The sequence below is a fragment of the Culex quinquefasciatus genome, chromosome 3 (genome assembly GCF_015732765.1).
Source record: "Culex quinquefasciatus strain JHB chromosome 3, VPISU_Cqui_1.0_pri_paternal, whole genome shotgun sequence".
Lineage (NCBI taxonomy): Eukaryota > Metazoa > Arthropoda > Insecta > Diptera > Culicidae > Culex > Culex quinquefasciatus.
The window spans coordinates 101,701,335-101,719,126 of record NC_051863.1 but is presented as its reverse complement, the minus strand read 5'-3'; the positions used below and the strand labels follow the sequence as shown (position 1 = coordinate 101,719,126).

Below are 17,792 nucleotides of genomic sequence, written 5' to 3'. Positions count from 1 at the left end.
TGTATGATATGTGGTCAAAGTTTGCCGATTCTGCTGACCGCGGAGAAACCCTTTTCGGCGTACTCGGCGTAGATGATTGGACCAGATACCAACTCCATGACCTGGAACGAGTTGTGTAATCCGTACTCGTACTTCTCCGGGGCACAATCGGCATAGATCCACGACCCGTTGGCCAAGTCCGAAACATTTCCGATGGCGTCATTCACCACAGTAATATCGGCCACAATTGCCGTTCCGACGGACGAAATCGACGTCAGGATGATGACCGAGATTGCGCCTGGGATCGCCTTCGAGGGGTTCTTCAGGTCACCGCTGGTGATATCACCGGCCAGAATGCCAATGGCCATCGAGAAAGAAGATGCTTCTTCTAGACATCTGAAACAAAAAAACATTAATTCTTTTAAAAAACTGTTTAAACTAAATTTAACTTACCATCTGTTACATTTTCGATAAAATTTTGCGACCACAAGTCTGGCAGCAGTTCTTCACCGAACGCCATCAATTTTCATACTAAAATAATCACGTAGAAATTTCGCCGAATGGCGCACTCGAGTGCCGTTGAAGTTACATTTCAAAATACATAAAAACTACATGGAAAACCCTAGTGGAAAAATACCATAAGGCTTTTCACGTAACATCAACGTGAAAACATTTTTTTGCCAGTACACTTTCACATTATTTTTACGTGTGTCACGTAAAACGAGCCTAGCGAGGGGAAAATCAGGATTACGTGATTTTTCAGGTAGCATCAACGTGTGGATTATTTTGAGTGTGCAACATTGTGGTGAACAGTTACGTGATTTTTAACGTAGCATCTACCCAGTCACGGCGTTCTCGCAGGATTCTTACAGAATTCTAGCAGAGCAAAACTATTCTTACTAGAACGCTGCCATCATCTTCCTAGATCTTTGCGAGAATTCTCAGAGAATTCTAGCTCAAATGCAATAACCGGTTCTAGCAGAATCCGGTGAAAGTAACCGGTTTTGTTAGAACCCTGCTAGAATGCTGCTAGAACTATTCTGACAGGCCATCCTGCTAGAATTCTGTAAGAATTTTGCCATAATGAGACGGCAAAATTTTCTGCTAGAATCCTGCTAGAATTTTGTCGGAATTTTATTGTGGAATAAATTTAAGCTATTTAAAATTTCATTTCGAACAAAATTTATTTCTTTGTTTATTACAAGTAACTTTCCACATTAATGCCGGTCACACTAACGGTCACATAACTTTTTAATACTCCATGGAGGCGGCTGTTCATTCTTCGGTAGCACACTTTGCTTTCTCTGCTGTCCGAGTAGCGAGTAGCGATGTCGTGACCAATGATGCCGAGGGAGAATCCGGACTCAGATCCGAGGTCTGGATGTCGCCAAGACTGCAGAGACATGCCTGCAAAAAGCGGAAAATGTGGTTAAGTTTCATCATGCCTAAATCTATTCGCAAAGTGTGCCGAAATTGTGGGAGTGATGTTACCTGCGATGGTGTGTCCGTGGAGATCGACCTTCTGGGATGGACATCCGGTGTTGCCACTTCTAAAGCAGCATAATATCAGTTTGATTTTTACTTTCAAACGGTATGGCAATTTGAAGAGTGCAGGGTTTTTTTATTCGCGAAAAACGTCCATCTTGTTCAAATGGGCAAAAATTAATCTTGTTGCAACATGATTTGAACCGGTAAAACACCAGCCAATCAGTGAGCAGTATTTTTCTACTAGAAAATTCTTGCAAAATTCTTACAGAATTCTGACAAGGCTGCTAGAATCATTCTAGCAGGATTCTTACAGAACCAATTCTGTAAGAAAATCTCGTATCTGGGTATATGTGTAAATTTTTTTGAGTGCAGCTTATACCCCGTTCGCACGGGCGAGTTATAACCGGTTATAAGACCAAAAGTGGTTATAACTCTTAAAACCGGCTATAACTCTGGTTTTGCCCATACAACGAGCTGTCAAATTAAAACTGGTTTTAAAAGTTATAACCAAGTTAAAACTGCTCGAAACGGGAACTCGAGTACTTGAAAACTCTTAGTAGCCTTTGGAAATACTTAAAAAAAAACATCTGTCATTGACTGGAAAAAAATAACTAATTTTTCTTCTTTCGTTTGTCGCTAAAATACGCCAGGGTATCGGAACGTCCCAGTTCCATGGAGCGGACAGACAGATCGCCGTAGCAAGGAACTTGGTATTGAAAGAATTTGGTTTGGAATCTTTTTTTTTGTTGAGATAATCAGTTTGGAAGCATTTTATTGATCCGATACGCCCTTGCAGATTCCACCTAGAATTCATCGCTATTGCCCGCGGATTCAGTGCCACCCAATGCCCAAAAACCTGAGCGGACATACACTTGGACGTTTGCAAGAAGTGTTCCAGAAGAAATCCGATTCCACACTACGCTCGGTGCTTGCTGTAGAACTGAACAGGGTTTCCAAGTAGATCTTCGTTTCGCCTATCAGAACGTCCGCAGCAACAATTTCCCCATCGATAATTTGCCAGCATTGAGTCTTGCGGGAAGGTGGCCTAGATCTCGAAGCCAAACCCCGGACTCAGCTGCTTGCTCACGCAGTTCTCCTTGTCTGAGATGCGGCATTACCGTTTAAATCCATCGGATGCAGATCGGTCACCAACGCGGTCCACTGACTCGAGGATTTGGCGCGTCCTGGCGGGAACGACTGGCTCACGTGCTTTAGCGGGGCATGCTACGGACTCGATGTTCTGCTGCTATTGCTAGGGACTCGCGGTGCTGATGCTGTTCCTCGGCGGATGGACGCCGACGCAGACTACGCTGCTGACCGATTTTCGCGATCACGTGTGCTGATTCTGGGCAGAATCTCGGGCCGCCTGGCACAAACGCTGGTGGTACTTTGTAGAGACACGTGGCACTCGAGCTTGTTATTTCCAGACGCCCGTGAGGTCCACTAGCTAGGAGATTTGATGCGTCTCCTACAAACGACTCACCTACTGACCACTGTCGGAGTGCTCGCCAGCGATGCTGGTTGGAAACGGTAGGGTCCAATGGCTCACGTGCGTTGGCGGGCACGCTACGGACTCGTGCATCGAGCTATAATTGCCGACCTCGTGTCGCGAGTCGATCGTCGGATGGGTTGGATGCTAACGAACGTCGATGGAGGTCCAGTGGCTCAAGATCGAAAACAAAGACCTCTACGGACGATACCACCTGGCAGTGAGGACGGCCAGCCGACCAGCGAGGCAGGTTTCTCGTCGATGATCCAGTCCTGTGGCTTGGAGGGGATGGTGTGGCGTCTTTGTCTTCCGCCAGTCAAAGAAACACAGCCTGAAGTGGCCCGTCTGAATCAAAGTACCAAACGGAGCGCTAGCATCACCTTTTTCGATCAGGTTCAAATAACGCCCAAATGTTCCACTTAAACGATCTCAAGACGGATCTTTGCCCATTTAAATCGGAGCAGGCGTTCTTCTACGGCTCGCAAACCTACAACGTGCGTGACCCGCTGGTTCTGCTGTTCCGGATGCGACCTTAGCTGGAGAACGTTTTTATTTGATTGTATGTTCTTTTGAAAATTCTATAATAAAAGATGATTAGGGGCTTTATAGGGGGGTGGTGTTTAGGGTGGCTCGAAAACTTCGCCTTGAGCCACACTTTGCAGGAGGGCGGTCGTCTCTGAACATTAGAGTATGTTGATCACGGCGGTGAGGTGCTGGTGAGGTGCATTATGTTCTTGCCAAGATCTCTCAAACGTCCATTCGCATCATAATCAAGGTTTCGCTCTAAAATTCTTCAACGCAGTGAGTCTTATTTTGGTTCGGCGCAGTGCTTCGATGGACACCCCGGTCGGGGCTAGAGAATATAGCGGTCTTCCGGTAATCTTAACAAATTAGAAAGGCAATTCTAATTAACTTTAAGCACATAGTTCGTTCCATTGGTTCTTGCCCATTTCCAGCAGGTAGGGTCGACGTAAAACATGTGTTCGTTGTTGTCTCACTCGCCCCACTTCTTCTACGAAGATGCTCTCAGGGATATACTGCGAAGGACTAGGAATCTGGCTCCAGCAGACCAATAATCTTGAGTAAAATCCATTATGGAACTAACACTTAAACTCCCATGCTCGCGAAAAAGTCGGAAGTCCAACTTTGACAAGCTGTATCTCGGCTCCTTAAACGGATTTTCAAAATTCAAAATGCAAAAGATGCGGACAGATGTCTAGATAATGTTCTTTTTTGAAAAGTCAAAAAAGATGCATTTACCTAAGTTATGTACGAATCAATGAAACAACTTTTTCAAAAAGTCGGAAGTCGATTTTATTCAGCTGTATCTTCGCTCCTTGAGGCCGGATTTTCAAAATTCAGAAAGCCAAAGATAGGGACAGATGTCCAGATGATGTTCCTTATATGAAAAGTCAAAATTAGAGCCATTTACTCTAAGTTATGGACGAACCAATAAAGAAACTTTTTTTCAACTCGTTTCATACGATTTGTCTTGACAGAAGATTGAAATATTATGTGATAATATTTATTAGATTCATATCACCGTGAAAGTGTAAACATATTCATGATACTCAAGACCAACCCTGGACCGATGTGGCCACTTTAAGACCGGTTCCAGGTTCCCGGTGAAACCCGGAGTACGGGAACATATGGTGTTTTTCGGGAAATATTTTTTTCCTGCCGGTTTGAGTATCCTAGAAAAAACATTTTCGAAATCAAACTCATTCATGATACTCAAGACCAATCTTGGAACGATCTGGCCACTTTGGGACCGGTTCCAGGTTCCCTGGTATAACACGGAGTACGGGAAGATAAGAGATTATTCGTGGAATATTTTTCCTGCCAGTATGAGTATCCTAGCATAATTTTCGAAATCAAACTTATTCATGATACTCAAGACCAACCCTGGACCGATGTGGCCACTTTGAGACCGGTTCCAGGTTCCCCGGTGAAATCCGGAGTATGGGAAGAATTGGTGTTGTTCGAGTAATATATTTTTCCTGCCAGTATGAGTATCCTAGTACGAAATGTTCGAAATCAAACTCATTCATGATACTCAAGACCAATCTTGGAACGATCTGGCCACTTTGGAACCGGTTCCAGGATCTCCGGAGAAATCCGGAGTAAGGAAAGAATTGATGTTGTTCGGAGATTTTTTTTTTTCCTGCAAGTATCCTAGTACAACATTTTCGAAATCAAACTCATCCATGATGCTCAAGACCACTCTTGGAACGATCTGGTCACTTTGGAACCGGTTCCAGGTTCCGGTCCCAAAGTGGCCAGATCGTTCGAAGAATGGTCGTCTTGAGTATCATGAATGAAATTTCTTTCAATCCTAGGATACTCATACTGTCAGAAAAAAAAAATAATTCCCCGAACAACACCATATGTTCGCCGGGTTTCGCCGGAGAACCTGGAACCGGTTCCAAAGTGGCCTGATCGTTCCAACCTTGGTCTTGAGTATCATGTATGAGTTTGATTTTGAAAATTCTGCACAAGGATACTCATACTGGCAGGAAAAAATATTCCCCGAATAATCTCTTATCTTCCCGTACTCCGGTTTTCACTGTGGAACCTGGAACCGGTCTCAAAGTGGCCGCATCGGTCCAGAATTGGTCTTGAGTATCATGAATAAGTTTGATTTCGAAAATTTTGTACTAGGATACTCATACTGGCAGGAAAAAAATATTCCACGAACAACACCAATTATTCCGTACTCCGGATTTCTCCGGAGAACCTGGAACCGGTTCCAAAGTGGCCAGATCGTTCCAAGAGTGGTCTTGAGCATCATGGATGAGTTTGATTTCGAAAATGTTGTACTAGAATACTCATACTTGCAGGAAAAAAAATTCCCCGAACAACACCAATTCTATCCGTACTCCGGATTTCTCCGGAGAACCTGGAACCGGTTCCAAAGTGGCCAGATCGTTCCAAGATTGGTCTTGAGTATCATGAATGATTTTGATTTCGAACATTTCGTACTATGATACTCATACTGGCAGGAAAAATATATTACTCGAACAACACCAATTCTTCCCATACTCCGGATTTCACCGGGGAACCTGGAACCAGTCTCAAAGAGGCCACATTGGTCCAGGGTTGGTCTTGAGTATCATGAATAAGTTTGATTTCGAAAATTCTGTACTAGGATACTCATACCGGCAGGAAAAAAATATTTCCCGAAAAACACCATATGTTCCCGTATTCCGGGTTTCACCGGGGAACCTGGAACCGGTCTCAAAGAGGCCACATTGGTCCAGGGTTGGTCTTGAGTATCATGAATAAGTTTTATTTCGAAAATTCTGTACTATGGTTCTCATACTGGCAGGAAAAAAATATTTCCCGAAAAACACCATATGTTCCCGTATTCCGGGTTTCACCGGGGAACCTGGAACCGGTCTCAAAGAGGCCACATTGGTCCAGGGTTGGTCTTGAGTATCATGAATAAGTTTTATTTCGAAAATTCTGTACTATGGTTCTCATACTGGCAGGAAAAAAATATTTCCCGAAAAACACCATATGTTCCCGTATTCCGGGTTTCACTGTGGAACCTGGAACCGGTCTCAAAGTGGCCGCATCGGTCTAGAATTGGTCTTGAGTATCATGAATAAGTTTTATTTCGAAAATTTTGTACTAGGATACTCATACTGGCAGGAAAAATATTCCACGAACAACACCAATTCTTTCCGTACTCCGGATTTCTCCGGAGAACCTGGAACCGGTTCCAAAGTGGCCAGATCGTTCCAAGAGTGGTCTTGAGCATCATGGATGAGTTTGATTTCGAAAGTGTTGTACTAGAATTCTCATACTTGCAGGAAAAAATTCCCCGAACAACACCAATTCTATCCGTACTCCGGATTTCTCCGGAGAACCTGGAACCGGTTCCAAAGTGGCCAGATCGTTCCAAGATTGGTCTTGAGTATCATGAATGATTTTGATTTCGAACATTTCGTACTAGGTTACTCATACTGGCAGGAAAAAATATTACTCGAACAACACCAATTCTTCCCATACTCCGGATTTCACCGGGAACCTGGAACCGGTCTCAAAGAGGCCACATCGGTCCAGGGATGGTCTTGAGTATCATGAATGAGTTTGATTTCAAAAATTCTGTACTAGGATACTCATACTGGCAGGAAAAAATATTCCCGAAAAACACCATATGTTCCCTTACTCCGGATTTCACCGGAGAACCTGGAACCGGTCTCAAAGAGGCCACATCGGTCCAGGGTTGATCTTGAGTATCATGAATAAGTTTGATTTCGAAAATTCTGTATTCGGATACTCATACTGGCAGGAAAAAAATATTCCCCGAACAACACCATATGTTCCCGTATTCCGGTTTCACCGGGGAACCTGGAATCGATCTCAAAGTGGCCACATCGGTCCAGGGTTGGTCTTGAGTATCATGAATAAGTTTGATTTCGAAAATTCTGTACTAGGATACTCATACCGACAGGAAAAAAATATTCCCCGAACAACACCATATGTTCCCGTACTCCGGTTTTCACTGTGGAACCTGGAACCGGTCTCAAAGTGGCCGCATCGGTCCAGAATTGGTCTTGAGTATCATGAATGAGTTTGATTTCGAAAATGTTGTACTAGAATACTCATACTTGCAGGAAAAAAAATTCCCCGAACAACACCAATTCTATCCGTACTCCGGATTTCTCCGGAGAACCTGGAACCGGTTCCAAAGTGGCCAGATCGTTCCAAGAGTGGTCTTGAGCATCATGGATGAGTTTGATTTCGAAAATGTTGTACTAGAATACTCATACTTGCAGGAAAAAAAATTCCCCGAACAACACCAATTCTATCCGTACTCCGGATTTCTCCGGAGAACCTGGAACCGGTTCCAAAGTGGCCAGATCGTTCCAAGATTGGTCTTGAGTATCATGAATGATTTTGATTTCGAACATTTCGTACTAGGATACTCATACTGGCAGGAAAAATATATTACTCGAACAACACCAATTCTTCCCATACTCCGAATTTCACCGGGAACCTGGAACCGGTCTCAAAGAGGCCACATCGGTCCAGGGATGGTCTTGAGTATCATGAATGAGTTTGATTTCAAAAATTCTGTACTAGGATACTCATACTGGCAGGAAAAAAATTCCCCGAAAAACACCATATGTTCCCGTATTCCGGGTTTCACCGGGAACCTGGAACCGGTCTCAAAGAGGCCACATTGGTCCAGGGTTGGTCTTGAGTATCATGAATAAGTTTTATTTCGAAAATTCTGTACTATGGTTCTCATACTGGCAGGAAAAAAATATTTCCCGAAAAACACCATATGTTCCCGTATTCCGGGTTTCACTGTGGAACCTGGAACCGGTCTCAAAGTGGCCGCATCGGTCTAGAATTGGTCTTGAGTATCATGAATAAGTTTTATTTCGAAAATTTTGTACTAGGATACTCATACTGGCAGGAAAAAAATATTCCACGAACAACACCAATTCTTTCCGTACTCCGGATTTCTCCGGAGAACCTGGAACCGGTTCCAAAGTGGCCAGATCGTTCCAAGAGTGGTCTTGAGCATCATGGATGAGTTTGATTTCGAAAGTGTTGTACTAGAATTCTCATACTTGCAGGAAAAAAAATTCCCCGAACAACACCAATTCTATCCGTACTCCGGATTTCTCCGGAGAACCTGGAACCGGTTCCAAAGTGGCCAGATCGTTCCAAGATTGGTCTTGAGTATCATGAATGATTTTGATTTCGAACATTTCGTACTAGGTTACTCATACTGGCAGGAAAAAAATATTACTCGAACAACACCAATTCTTCCCATACTCCGGATTTCACCGGGGAACCTGGAACCGGTCTCAAAGAGGCCACATCGGTCCAGGGATGGTCTTGAGTATCATGAATGAGTTTGATTTCAAAAATTCTGTACTAGGATACTCATACTGGCAGGAAAAAAAATATTCCCCGAAAAACACCATATGTTCCCTTACTCCGGATTTCACCGGAGAACCTGGAACCGGTCTCAAAGAGGCCACATCGGTCCAGGGTTGATCTTGAGTATCATGAATAAGTTTGATTTCGAAAATTCTGTATTCGGATACTCATACTGGCAGGAAAAAAATATTCCCCGAACAACACCATATGTTCCCGTATTCCGGGTTTCACCGGGAACCTGGAATCGATCTCAAAGTGGCCACATCGGTCCAGGGTTGGTCTTGAGTATCATGAATAAGTTTGATTTCGAAAATTCTGTACTAGGATACTCATACCGACAGGAAAAAAATATTCCCCGAACAACACCATATGTTCCCGTACTCCGGGTTTCACTGTGGAACCTGGAACCGGTCTCAAAGTGGCCGCATCGGTCCAGAATTGGTCTTGAGTATCATGAATAAGTTTGATTTCGAAAATTTTGTACTAGGATACTCATACTGGCAGGAAAAAAATATTCCACGAACAACACCAATTCTTCCGTACTCCGGATTTCTCCGGAGAACCTGGAACCGGTTCCAAAGTGGCCAGATCGTTCCAAGAGTGGTCTTGAGCATCATGGATGAGTTTGATTTCGAAAATGTTGTACTAGAATACTCATACTTGCAGGAAAAAAAATTCCCCGAACAACACCAATTCTATCCGTACTCCGGATTTCTCCGGAGAACCTGGAACCGGTTCCAAAGTGGCCAGATCGTTCCAAGATTGGTCTTGAGTATCATGAATGATTTTGATTTCGAACATTTCGTACTAGGATACTCATACTGGCAGGAAAAATATATTACTCGAACAACACCAATTCTTCCCATACTCCGAATTTCACCGGGGAACCTGGAACCGGTCTCAAAGAGGCCACATCGGTCCAGGGATAGTCTTGAGTATCATGAATGAGTTTGATTTCAAAAATTCTGTACTAGGATACTCATACTGGCAGGAAAAAAAATTCCCCGAAAAACACCATATGTTCCCGTATTCCGCGTTTCACCGGGGAACCTGGAATCGATCTCAAAGTGGCCACATCGGTCCAGGGTTGGTCTTGAGTATCATGAATAAGTTTGATTTCGAAAATTCTGTACTAGGATACTCATACCGACAGGAAAAAAATATTCCCCGAACAACACCATATGTTCCCGTACTCCGGATTTCACCGAGGAACCTGGAACCTGTCTCAAAGTGGCCACATCGGTCCAGGGTTGGTCTTGGGTATCATGAATAAGTTTTATTTCGAAAATTCTGTACTAGGATACTCATACCGACAGGAAAAAAATATTCCCCGAACAACACCATATGTTCCCGTACTCCGGATTTCACCGAGGAACCTGGAACCGGTCTCAAAGTGGCCACATCGGTCCAGGGTTGGTCTTGAGTATCATGAATATGTTTACACTTTCACGGTGATATGAATCTAATAAATATTATCACATAATATTTCAATCTTCTGTCAAGACAAATCGTATGAAACGAGTTGAAAAAAAAGTTTCTTTAATGGTTCGTCCATAACTTAGAGTAAATGGCTCTAATTTTGACTTTTCATATAAGGAACATCATCTGGACATCTGTCCCTATCTTTGGCTTTCTGAATTTTGAAAATCCGCCCTCAAGGAGCGAAGATACAGCTGATCAAAATCGACTTCCGACTTTTTTGAAAAAAAGTTATTTCATTGATTCGTACATAACTTAGGGTAAATGCATCTTTTTTTGACTTTTCAAAAAAGGAACATTATCTAGACATCTGTCCGCATCTTTTGCATTTTGAATTTTGAAAATCCGTCTAAGGGGAGCCGAGATACAGCTTGTCAAAGTTTGACTTCCGACTTTTTTCGCGAGCTTGGTAGTCCGCGGGATAATTTTCTTCGTGGGAGTTTAAGTGTTAAATAAATTTACCTCGTGTAAATGTATTTACATCTAATGTAAAAATGACCCATTCGTGCTATCCCACGAAAAAAATCGCACTTAGTTCAGTGCGCTCTGGATAAGCTGGTCAGCCCGGCTTTCGGAGATGCTTCCGGCGTTAGCAATCTGATCGTATTGTACGTATGGCAAATTTGCACCCCTTTCCCTTAGCTTTTTAGTATGAAGCGTACAATACCCCCATCCCCCCGGATCCCCCTTTTACTACTCTTAGACTTTATTTAACTTTTGCATGCGACCCGTATAAATTTGATCGGTTGGATTTTTCGAGTCACATCGTGATCAGGTGCTTTTCAACAACTTTCTTTAGCTCCATCGGGGTCCTGCTACAATTCAGTCCCAATTTGTATCTTCAGAAGCAAGACATTTTCCAAGTCCTCATCGTAATCCTTCCAGACGGATCATTATGCGGGCGTGTTAGTAGAACTTGACCTTTTCCAGCCTGAACACTTGAATCTTCATGCGAACTTCCAGAAAGTCATTGATTTTAAAGCAAAGCAAGTAATCAGCCTCGTTCTTCTCTTTGACCATATGCGGCTTACGGGCCACCTTCCGGATTTTGTTCAGCTTCAGACATTGTAACCTCAAGTTAGACCACAGCATCAAGGCGCGACCTTTCGAACGAACAAGGGGGCGTCAATTGGATCGTCGGTCCAGCTCCAACCGGCCGACAATCAAAAATAAATTCTGTGAATGAATTTAGTCAAAACAGATCGAACTTATAACAATTTAAAATACCTGCCATCCTGCCCAAATTCAGAAGCGAAAAAAGGCCAAAAACCCGGCCCGTGCCGGATAGAGTCCCAACAATGGTCAAGTCCCTGTTTGAAAAATGTCGCACGTCGTACGAGTTGTCGCACGGTTGTGATTTTACCGTTTTGATATCGATTGGTCGAAAGGACGACAAACGGACGACAAACACTCGACATGCTCGACATGGTTTTTTCAATCGATTTACCTTCAATTCGACGTCGATTATCGTCGACGCAAACAGTTTGACAGTTCTCTTCTGTTGATCTTGTTCGGACTTGATTGCAACCGAGTCGAACCAGTTGTTGTTGCTTTTAGGCTTTTGGAGGATTTTGGACAGTTAATAGGTAAGTTGTTTACTAGGTTCAATTACTTTTTCTGCCGGAAAGTTCCGGCCGGAGTGGGCGAGTGACCGAATCAAAGTGTCTTGTATTCCAGATTTCGGTCTTCGTGGCGGAGGAGGAGGAGGACGGGAAATCCCTGACTGAAAAGTCCGTCGGACGTCCGTCGTTTGTCGTCCGTGCAATTGTACGACGTCACACGACAATGTCGTGCGACATTCGCACGAATGTCATACGTTTTTGCACCAAAATGTCGTATTTGTCGTGCGATCGATCATCGAAATTGTTCGACATTGTCGTACGACATTCGACCGACGTCGCACGGTTTTGTTATTTAGGTTGTCGTGCCTTTGTCGTGTGCTTTTTTTCAGCTTTTTAGGTTATGTTGAAGTTAAAAAATAGATATTTGTTTATTTTTAATTTGTTTTATTTTTTATGTAATTTGCACTTTTCCCCGGAGTAAAAAATCAATTAATTCATTATACTTGTTGTGTCGCGGATCTTCACGTACATCTGTGAACCGGTGTCGTCTTCCGGTTGGTCTTTTAGTTCTCCTCGTTGCTCGGCAGGAATTCGTCAGTCATCATCTCGAGCGCCGTTGCGAGTCGCTTCTTCCGATGCAGGCGGGGCAGCAGCTGCTGCCGCAGATGCTGATCAAAGTTGGACTTGGAAACGGTCCTGGTGCTGCCCCACTGTTTTATGTCCGATGGACTGATGGCCACTGAAGTAACGGATAACGTGGGTTTGCGCACTTTGCAAGACTTTCGGCAGGATCAGATAGGAATATTTTCGAATGTCTGAAATAAGATAGGGTGATTCCGTTTAACCATTCATATTTAGAGGTTTTGCTTACAGGAAAATACAAGATTTTAAAATTACAAGGTAAAAAATACCCAATTTTATTTAAGATTAATCGAATAAAAGATTTTAGAAATAAAAATTTTTAAATCATAGAATTTTAGAATGCTGAAGATTTCAAATATTTTAATTTTATAAATTTAGAAATATGCAGTCATTTAAAAAAATAATTTGACGATTTTATAATTTAACAATTTCATAATTTATCAATTCAATAAATTAACAACTTGACAAATCAAGAATTAAATTAATCAAAAATTTCATAATTAACATTGTTACTAATATTTATTTATTTTATAATTTCTTAATTATACCAAGGGGCTGGAAACTCTAATATTACTTGGGAATACTGAGTATACTAACGTTATTCCAGTATACTTCTTAGTATACTAATCGAAAAGCAATAAACTTTTAGTATATTAAGATACTTTCAGTATATTGGAAAGTATACTGGCGATATGTAAAGGAAATAATAAGTATACTAACATATATTTTGGTAAACTGGTTAACATAATAATTATAGCTCTAAGAATTTCCAACCCCGTGAATTATACAATACAAAAATTTTATTATTTGAAAATTCAAGAATTTCATAATTTAGGAATTTCAAAGTAAACATTATTATAAATTTCAAGAATTTGATAATTTAAAATTTTTATAATTTTATGATTTTATAAATTTAAAATTTTATAATTATAAAATCATAAAATTATAAAATTCCACAATTTTAAAATTATTAAATTACAAAAATTTTAAAATTATTAAATTACAAAAATTATAAATTTTTAAATTACAAAAATTTTATATTTTAAAATTTTATAATTTTATGATTTTATAATTTTATAATTTTATAATTTTATAATTTTATAATTTTATAATTTTATAATTTTATAATTTTATAATTTTATAATTTTATAATTTTATAATTTTATAATTTTATAATTTTATAATTTTATAATTTTATAATTTTATAATTTTATAATTTTATAATTTTATAATTTTATAATTTTATAATTTTATAATTTTATAATTTTATAATTTTATAATTTTATAATTTTATAATTTTATAATTTTATAATTTTATAATTTTATAATTTAATAATTTTATAATTTTATAATTTTATAATTTTATAATTTTATAATTTTATAATTTTATAATTTTTAATTTTATAATTTTATAATTTTATAATTTTTAATTTTTTAATTTTATAATTTTATAATTTTATAATTTTATAATTTTATAATTTTATAATTTTATAATTTTATAATTTTATAATTTTATAATTTTATAATTTTATAATTTTATAATTTTATAATTTTATAATTTTATAATTTTATAATTTTATAATTTTATAATTTTATAATTTTATAATTTTATAATTTTATAATTTTATAATTTTATAATTTTATAATTTTATAATTTTATAATTTTATAATTTTATAATTTTATAATTTTATAATTTTATAATTTTATAATTTTATAATTTTATAATTTTATAATTTTATAATTTTATAATTTTATAATTTTATAATTTTATAATTTTATAATTTTATAATTTTATAATTTTATAATTTTATAATTTTATAATTTTATAATTTTATAATTTTATAATTTTATAATTTTATAATTTTATAATTTTATAATTTTATAATTTTATAATTTTATAATTTTATAATTTTATAATTTTATAATTTTATAATTTTATAATTTTATAATTTTATAATTTTATAATTTTATAATTTTATAATTTTATAATTTTATAATTTTATAATTTTATAATTTTATAATTTTATAATTTTATAATTTTATAATTTTATAATTTTATAATTTTATAATTTTATAATTTTATAATTTTATATTTTATAATTTTATAATTTTATAATTTTATAATTTTATAATTTTATAATTTTATAATTTTATAATTTTATAATTTTATAATTTTATAATTTTATAATTTTATAATTTTATAATTTTATAATTTTATAATTTTATAATTTTATAATTTTATAATTTTATAATTTTATAATTTTATAATTTTATAATTTTATAATTTTATAATTTTATAATTTTATAATTTTATAATTTTATAATTTTATAATTTTATAATTTTATAATTTTATAATTTTATAATTTTATAATTTTATAATTTTATAATTTTATAATTTTATAATTTTATAATTTTATAATTTTATAATTTTATAATTTTATAATTTTATAATTTTATAATTTTATAATTTTATAATTTTATAATTTTATAATTTTATAATTTTATAATTTTATAATTTTATAATTTTATAATTTTATAATTTTATAATTTTATAATTTTATAATTTTATAATTTTATAATTTTATAATTTAGTAATTAATAAATTTTATAATTCAGAAATTTTGAAAAAAAAAATTAAAAACAGTAGAAGTCTTAAAATTTTAAAAGTGTTAGAAATGTTATAATTTTATAATTTAGTAATTAATAAATTTTATAATTCAGAAATTTTGAAAAAAAAAATTAAAAACAGTAGAAGTCTTAAAATTTTAAAACGGGTTAGAAATGTGATTTTTTTTTTGGATTTTATATTTTTTTAAATCATAGATTTTTTAAAATTTTTATAAATTCTAGAAATTAAAAATTTTTTTTTTTAAAAACTTCAATTTGATTTATGTTCATTTTTCAGATATTTTTTTTAATTTTTGAATTTTGTTATTTTTGAATTATATTTTTTGTAGTTTTTTTTGGATTTTTTGAGCTTATGAATTTATAAATATTTTTTTTTAATTCTGAATGTCTGTTTTTTTATTATTTCAAAACTCACCATTGATAATAACTTCAGGCGAATCAGAGACGCCACCGGGAGCGTATTATTCCGTCCTCCTCCGCCTTTTCATTCACCCAGAACAGTGAACAACTCTCTGGGAATTGGAAGTTCCGTTTCCTTATTTATGTTCCCTTGACCAGAACTTGGTATTTAATCCTTTTTCTCTTTTGGGAATGCACCGCAACCTCCCGTGGAAAATAAAACATCCGCTTCCTCGACCGCAGATTGGTTCCTTCCCATCCCGTCTTCCGGCATGGCCGCCGGGTTATCTCTATTTCCCATCCTCCTTCGCCTCCACCACCACGATAACCGAAATCAGGAAACCTGGAACAAATGACACTATGATTCGGCCGCACGCCCACTCACGCTGAATCTTTCCAGCAGAAAAATAACACAACTCACCTATCAACCGGCCAAAATCCTTGCGAAGCTCAACAGCAATCATGTTCAAACAAGTCCAACTGAAGAGAACTGTCAAACTCTTGCGTCGACGAAAATCGTGACGTCAAATTGAAGGAAAATCGATAGAAAAAACAATGTCGGGCATGTCGAGTGTTTGTCGTACGTTTGTCGTCTTTTCGACCAATCGATATCGAAACGGTAAAATCAAAACCGTGCGACAACTCGTACGACGTGCGACATTTTTCAAACAGGGATATGGTTTACTCGGCGGGACATTCCGGAAGACGGGACGGGAAGGAACCAGTTTGCGATCGTGGAAGCGGTTGGTGTTTGGTGTTTTACCGTCCGCGGGATGTTGCGACGCATACCTAATGGAACTGGTGAGTCATGTTTTAGAAACGATGGAGGTGTGCTGGAAGTGCGATTGGACGATCGAAATTCAAAATAGGATGAATGGAACAAAACAAATTCTCAACTTTTCAATCCAATAATTCCAAACTGAAAAATAAAAATCAAAAATACTAAAAATTTTAAAAAACTTAAACGCTGAAATTGTAAAGTTGTAAAATTCTAGCATTTCAGAACTTAAAAATGTAAGAATTCGAAAATTTAAATATTGAATTTCTTGATATTGTGCAAATTGTTAGTATTCTTTTCTTAAATTCTAGAATTTATTAATTCTTCAAATTCTCAAAGTCTTCAAATATTTTTGAAAAAAATTGAAATTCAAAAATAAGATTTTTTTTTAATTGACAAAAACTTAAACACTAAAATTCCTTAATTCTTAAGTACTAAAATTCTTCAATTTATAAATACAAAAAATCTAACATTATAAAGTTCTTGAATTCCCAAAACGTTGGACGCACGAGTTGGAATTTTGAATTCTAATATTAAAAAAAAATATGAGTTCTAAAATTCAAAAATTGTAAATTCTGTAAATTCTAAAATTGAAATAACTTATATTTTTAAATTCTAAAATTTCAAAGATTATTATTTTTTAATTACGCATTTGAAAACTTAATATGTTTCTTAAAATTTTAAAAATAAAAAAAAACTAATTTTTTAGATCTTATTTTTTTTAAATTTTCAATAAAATACAAATTTTAAAAACTTTAACAAACTAAAATTTAAAAAAATATTACAAAATTGAAAAAAATACAAGTTTAAGTTTTGTTTTAAGTTTTAAAATTGTTTTTTTATATAGGGTATATGGCCCTATTTTGGACCTACTATGCAAAGCGTCAACATATTTCGCATAGTTCTCAGGAACGGTCTAACTAATTTGGCTCGTTTCAGGATTGTTTTGTGCCTTAATTTATGCTTAACAAAGTGTACTATTGAAAATTTAAAATAATTTAACCATTCCATTGTAATAAGCATTTCAAGTAAAACATTTTTGGATGCTTTTGGACTTATTGAATGTATTTTAGAGACATCGCTGAACCTATTTTGGACCCACACTCTGATTGGTTGAAATTTGGACAACTCGAATTGCGGCGTGCGGCGGCAACACGCACACTTACAAAAACTCGGTTTGATAAACCAAAGGGCCTATCCACGATTATAATTTGGAAAATATTTATTTCAGAAATTAAACAATTATGATGAAACAATGGATTTGAATTTGAAAACGTGTTTTAATCATATTGAATGGAAACTCACGCATCTTTAGAAGGTCTCTGTCCTATTTACAATTTGCATATTCTTACGACCTAATTGTTCAAGCATTAGAACATAAAAGACAACCCGTTATTACTCGCAATAAAAACACCTTATCTTAACATTAAATGAATGACACA

General features: G+C 36.5%; 1 protein-coding gene across 1 annotated transcript; it reads right to left on the bottom strand.

The window, feature by feature from the left end:
• Positions 1-7: 7 nt before the first annotated feature.
• LOC119769862 (solute carrier family 12 member 1-like) lies at positions 8-1,047 on the bottom strand. Its single transcript, XM_038263595.1, has 2 exons — positions 433-1,047; positions 8-375 (listed from the first exon to the last, which is right to left on the bottom strand). The coding sequence occupies exon 2, from the start codon at positions 345-347 to the stop codon at positions 15-17; it is 333 nt and encodes a 110-aa protein (XP_038119523.1). The 5' UTR covers positions 348-375; positions 433-1,047; the 3' UTR covers positions 8-14.
• Between the last annotated feature and the right edge of the window lie 16,745 nt (positions 1,048-17,792).

Excerpts from the sequence above, each read along its gene's own strand:
- LOC119769862 (XM_038263595.1), bottom strand. The coding sequence starts at position 347 with ATGGCCATTGGCATTCTGGCCGGTGATATCACCAGCGGTGACCTGAAG.